Source organism: Camelus bactrianus, chromosome X (assembly GCF_048773025.1).
Source record: "Camelus bactrianus isolate YW-2024 breed Bactrian camel chromosome X, ASM4877302v1, whole genome shotgun sequence".
Classification (NCBI taxonomy): domain Eukaryota; kingdom Metazoa; phylum Chordata; class Mammalia; order Artiodactyla; family Camelidae; genus Camelus; species Camelus bactrianus.
In genome coordinates, this window is record NC_133575.1 from 98747371 (window position 1) to 98753625 (window position 6255).

The 6255-nt window shown below is 37.3% G+C and overlaps 1 protein-coding gene across 1 annotated transcript; it reads right to left on the bottom strand.

Moving 5' to 3' along the window:
- Positions 1 to 404: 404 nt before the first annotated feature.
- ACTRT1 (actin related protein T1) lies at positions 405 to 1538 on the bottom strand. The gene has a single exon (XM_010968411.2). The coding sequence runs from the start codon at positions 1536 to 1538 to the stop codon at positions 405 to 407; it is 1134 nt and encodes a 377-aa protein (XP_010966713.2).
- Between the last annotated feature and the right edge of the window lie 4717 nt (positions 1539 to 6255).

The window sequence follows — 6255 nt, forward strand, 5'->3', positions numbered from 1 at the left end:
TGGTGATTCTGTCTCTCCTTAGCACTAGATCTATCAAAAATATCTAAGACATTTGATTAAAATGAAGACTCTAGGGACCTTACTAAGTCAAACTTCTGGGCCTGAGGCTCAATCATCTGCTTTTACTACAAATCCTACAAGTGGACACAGCTTCAATACATAACCCAGGGATTTAGCAGGAGAAAACTGAATAGCCCATGGGAAAGGAAGGGTGGATTAGAACCCCTTAAAAAGACTCACTACCAGGATGAAAATTAACTTCGGCGCTACCAAAAATGAACTGAAACCCAAAATATGTCGTATCACTTTTATTGAATGCATGCTGAAGCCCAAGGGAAGATGCCACCTTCAACCACTGCTCCTGTGATCTGATGCTTTAAGCTGTCCCTTGTGCTGTGAATCCTTTAAAAGCATCTTCTGTGAACGACATGTGTCCCATACTCCCTGAAATCTGCAGAAGTGATCCACATCTGCTTGAAGCTGCTGAGAGAGGTCACGATGGAAGCACCTATCCATGCAGAGAAACATCTATCAGGAGAAGCTGTGATCTTGATGGGGGTCCCTCTGGAGGCCAGCTGTTCCAGTTCTTTCATAAGTCTTTCCTCAAGCCCGGGGAAGAGAGTGCTACCCCCAGACATCACAATTTCTGCAAACAGATTTTTCTGGATGTCGGTGTCACACTTCATAATGCTGCTGGAGACCATTTTTGAGAGTCCCGGGTTGTGGATGCCCAGCAGGTCAGGTACAAAAAGGATCTCAGGTACCTGGTACAGCTGGTCCCCAAGCTGGATGATATTCCCATCTGGCAGTTTGTATTCTTGCAGGACCTTCTTTGACCTCTTACATGATTCTTTCTCTGGATCCAAGGCCACATAACACAGCGTCTTTTTTATGTCATCCACTAAGGCCTTGTTGAGTAGGCAAGGGTAATTACACCCACTAGCGAGGAGGAGTCGGGTGAGGTGCTCTGTGATGTCCTTCCCTGCCACGTAGAGTTTGGTGACAGCATGAGGCAGAGAGTAACCCTCAAAGATGGGGACAGTGCAAGTGACTCCATCCCCACTGTCCACCACTAGGCCCGTGACAGAGGCAGAGGCGTAGAGAGCTACGACCCCATGGTTGGACAGGTAGAAGGCGGGCACATTGAAGGTCTCAAACATCACTTCTACTGCCTTCTCTCGAGATTCCCTTGGGTTCAGTGAGGGCTCAGTCATAAGCACAGGCTGTTGACAGGGTTTTACTCCCAGCTCCCACTCATAAAGATATTTCCAGAGATTCTCCATGTCATCCCATCTTGTTACCAGCCCACGCTCAATGGGGTAGTGTAAATGCAAGGCTTCATACTTGTACAGGGCTTTTTCCCCAACAAAGTAATTCTTCTGATTGCTTTCTGATATAGCCATGTTGAATTTAGGATGCCCCACGACAGAACTGATGACATGGCGGGGTCCAGTCTCTCCAGACAGCCCTACTTTGCAGAGTCCCGATCCATTGTCAAAAATTACAGCTGGAGTATCTAATGCACATGGGCTAAACATGTCTGCAGCCTGCTCTTCTGACCTTCACCAAAATAAAGAACACAGCTATTTTGTGAGACAATAGTAGATACCTCTGGAAGTTGAACAGCCACAGGATTCCAAAGTTCTCAGGTTGTCACTCAAGCAGAGCTAGCAGGCTATCAGGCTATTCCTAATCCCCAGAACACCCCATCCCCAACCCATGAATCTTGTCCCTTTTGAGGCAGCCCAGGGCCTGCTGAGGCAATTTCAGTGACGCTTGTTCCCTATGTAATAATCCAGCTAAGGTAACAATTGTTCTCAGACAGCATCAGAGGGTGTTTAAGGGGTGGGGTCTCTGAGTTACCAGTCCTCCTATCCTGGTGAGACTTGAAACAGAGGAAATCAAACTTTACCTCTGGACAGCTTTGATAAGTTGGTGAATATGAAACAAAGGCTTAGCCTTGGAATTGAGTGAACCAGCCCAGGTGTGAGGTCGTCCTAGAAAGCTGGCTTCTATGCTCAGCTGAGCTGCTGTCTGTGGGACGACAATAATAACCTTTCTTTTGCTAAGGGAAGGAACTAATCACCAGATACAGTTTATACTGGAGTAAAATTGCCTATAATCCAGTTCCAGAGTTGCTAAGAACACTCTTTTATTCTCCATTGTATATTTTCTCCTGTTTTAAAGCAGCTTTACTGAGATAAATTTCATATACATTTACCCACTTACATTGAACATTTCTATGATTTGCTATATATTCACTATCTATAACCATTACAAAAGTCATGTTTATAAGATTTTCTTCACTTCAAAAAGAAACCTCAAACCCTTTAACTATCACCCGCCTCAAGCCATCCTCCTGAGCTCTAAACTCCACAAATATATTTTCTGTCTCTATAGATCTTTCACTTTTGCATATTTCATATAAACTGAATCATATATATATATACATATATATATCCTTTTGTGTCACATTACATACATTTAACAAGTTGTATTCAAAGTTCTTCCATTGTTTGAATATCACACTTCATTTTATCTATTCTACAGTATACCACTGTTCATTCTGTTTATTTATAATCCATATTTATTTCTGTAAATTTGGTAGTAATATTCCCTTTACTTTTTTGAAATTCTTAAGAGAACCAGCTTTTGGTTTCATTAATTTCTCTTTTTTTCTATTCCATATTTCAATAATTTCTGCACTGATTTTTAAAATCATTTTATCCCTTTTGATTGCTTCAGTTTGCTCTTCTTTTTCCTGAGTGTCAAGTTTGAAGGTTAGGCTATATATGTGAAATCTTTCTTCTTTCTAAATATAGACTGAGATAATTCATTTTATTTTTCTACTTGGCTAAGCTGTTGTGCCCAGTTGTTTGGTCAAACACTATTCTGGACATTACCATAAAGGTATTTTGTATATGTGATTAACATTTTAAATCATTTTCCTTAAATAAAGGAGATTAACATCTATAAGGTGGGTAAGCCCAATTCAAATAAGTGAAGACTTTTAGAGCAAAGACTGAAGTTTCTAGAAGAAGCAGAAATTCTCCCTGAAGACTATAACATAGAAAACTTGCCTGAGTTTCTAGCCTGCTGGCCTTCCTTATATATTTCAGTCTCAAGACTGTAACATTAAGATGGTTAAATTTATGTGTCAACTTGACATGGCTAATAGATGCCCAGATATCTTATAGAACATTCTTTCTAAGTGTGTCCATGAGGGTGTTTCTATTAGAGATTAGCCTTTGAATTGGTAGACTCAAGAAGTTCAGTCTCACGAAGGAGAGCGGGCATTATTCAAACCATTAAAGGCCCTGAAGAAAACAAAAAGACAGAGGAAGGACAAATTTGCTCTCTTATAATAGGTATTTCTGGGATACCCATCTTTGAACATCAGATATCGACATTCCTGGTTCTTGGGCCTTCAGACGTGGACCAGGACTCTCATCATTGACTCCCCTGGTTCTCAGGTATTCAGAATTGGATTGGAACTATATCACCAACTTTTCTTGGAACTGTGTTTCACAGCAGCTCTCCAGAACTTATTCATTTTGTAATGCTATAATTATCTACCCATGGAACAGCAATTTCTCATTTCTGCTGTTCAGGAGCTTTTAATCATCAAATCACAAGAGTAAATAGCAAGCAAGCAAGAAAAGAACAAAAGAAATAAGAAACAGATAGAACACAAACACAATGGCAAAATAAATTTCTATCAAAAGTTACTTCAAATATAAATTAATACATTCCCCAATAAAAAATGACAAAATGATAAAAAGAGAAAAATCTAACCATATTGTATCTACAGCATAATAGCTTTAGTTTTAAGGATACACATAGACTGAAAGTAAAGAAACAGAAAAAGATATTCCATGCAAATGGGAACCAAAAGGGAGAAGGGGGAATGCACATATCAGACAAAATAGACTTTAAGTCAAAAGCCATCACAGGAGACAAAGATCATTACATAATGATGAAAGGGTCAATTTCTCAGGAATATAAAACAATTATAAATATATATGTACACAGCTTCAGAGCATCTAATTATATAAAGCCAGTATTTGAGAACTGAGGAGAAAAATAGAAAGCAGTACAGTAATAGTAAGAGACCATTACTCTACTATCAACGATGGATAAAACATTGAGAAACAAGATCAGCAAAATCAGTAAGCAAACAGCAAACTTAAACCTATAGACCAGACAGACCTAACAGGCAATGCATTCCACAAGAGTAGTATACATATTGTTCTCAAGCACCATGGACATCCTCAAGACAGATTATATGGTAAGCCACAAAGTCTTGACAAATATAGCATTTAAATTATATCAAGTATTTTTTTCTGACCATAAGGGGGTAAAGTCATAAATAGGGAGGAAAATTGGAAAGCTCAAAAAAGATGTTTCAACTAAACAAAACTATTACAGATTAATGTTTATGTACTCCCCAAATCATATGTTGAAATGAAATCCTCAGTGTGATGGTATTTGGAGGTGTGGTCTCTGATTATGTCATGAGAGGAGAGCCCCCAAGAGAAGGATTGGTGCCTTTTTAAAAGAGACCCTAGAGAGCTCCCTTGGCTTTTCTACCATGTGAGAACCCAGTGAGAAGACATCAATGTATGAACCAGAAATCAGGTCCTCACCAGACACCGATTCTCTTGGTGTCTTGATCTTTGACTTTCCAGCCTCCAGAACTATGACGAGTAAATCTCTGTTGTTTATAAACCATCTAGTATATGGTATTTTTGCAATATCCTATTGACACAAATGAAGATGAAAACACAATTTACCAAAAGTTATGGAATGCAGCAAAAGCAGTACTAAGAGGGAAGTATACAGTAGTTAATGTCCACATTAACAAGAAAGATCTCAAATAAACAACCTGACTTTACACTGAACGGAACTATAAAACCAGAAAAAACTGAATGCAAAGTTAGTTGAAGAATGGAAAAAATAAAAATTAGAGCATAAATAAATGAAATAGAAAATAGTAAAACAACAGAAAATATGAATAAAAATAAGTTGGTTTTTGAAAAGTTAAAAAAGTAAAAAACTCTTGCTTAACAAATAAAAAGACTCAAAATTAGAAAAGAATTCAAAATTAACACTGTAGAAATATAAAGGAACGTAAGAGAATACTATGAACATTATTTTCCAGCAAATTGGAAAATACATAAATAATGTTAAAATCCTACAAATATACAATTTACCAACACTAAATTCACAAAGAAATAGAAAATATGCACAGAAAAATGATGATTGTGGAAGTTGAATCAGTAATCAAAATTTTCTGAAATTAAAAAAAAAAAAAGGCCAAGACCAGATGGCTTCACTGGCAAATTCTACCAACATTCAGGGAAGAATTAATGCCAATTCTTTGCAAACTCTCTTCCAAAATTAAAGGGAATACTTCTTAACACAATTTACAAGGCTATAATTACCTTGATACCAAAGTCACACAAACTCACCACAAAAACAGAAAATCATAGGCCAACATCCCTGATGAACATAGAAGCAAAAATTTTCAATAAAATTCTAGCAAACTGAGTTCAATAGGACATTAAAAACATCATATACTATGATTAAGTGGGATTTCACTCTGGGATGCAAGAATGGCTTAATATATGCAAATCAATAAATGTGGTAGGCCACATTAAAAGAATGATGAATAAAAATGATATGATATATCAACAAACATATAAAAACATATGACAAAAATTGTCATCCTTTCAGAATAAAAACACTAAAAACATAGTAAAAGATGGAATGGAACTTCAACATAGTAAAGGTCATATATGTCAAAGCCCACTTTTAATATCATACTCAAGGGTTAAAAGAAACCCTGAAAACTCTTCCTTTAAGATCAGGAACAAGAGAATAATGCTGTGATGGTTAATTTTAAGTGTCAACTTGACTGAAGCTAACTGATGCCCAGATATGAGGTAAAGCATTATTTCTGGGTGTGTCTGTGAGAATGTTTCTAAAAGAGATTAGCATTGAAATCAGTAGACTATGGAAAGAAAATTCACCCTCACCAGTGTGAGCAGACATTACCCAATCCATTTAGGTCCTGAATAGAACAAAAAAAGGCAAAGGAAGAGTGAATTCTTGCTCTCTCTTGGTGAACTACATTGTTTCTGATGAGAAGTCTGTTGTTGATCTTTTTCGGGTTCCCTTGTAAATATCAAGTCACATTTCTCTTGCTCTTTCAATATTTTCTTCTTGTCTCGATTAAGGTTTTTAAAATAATCT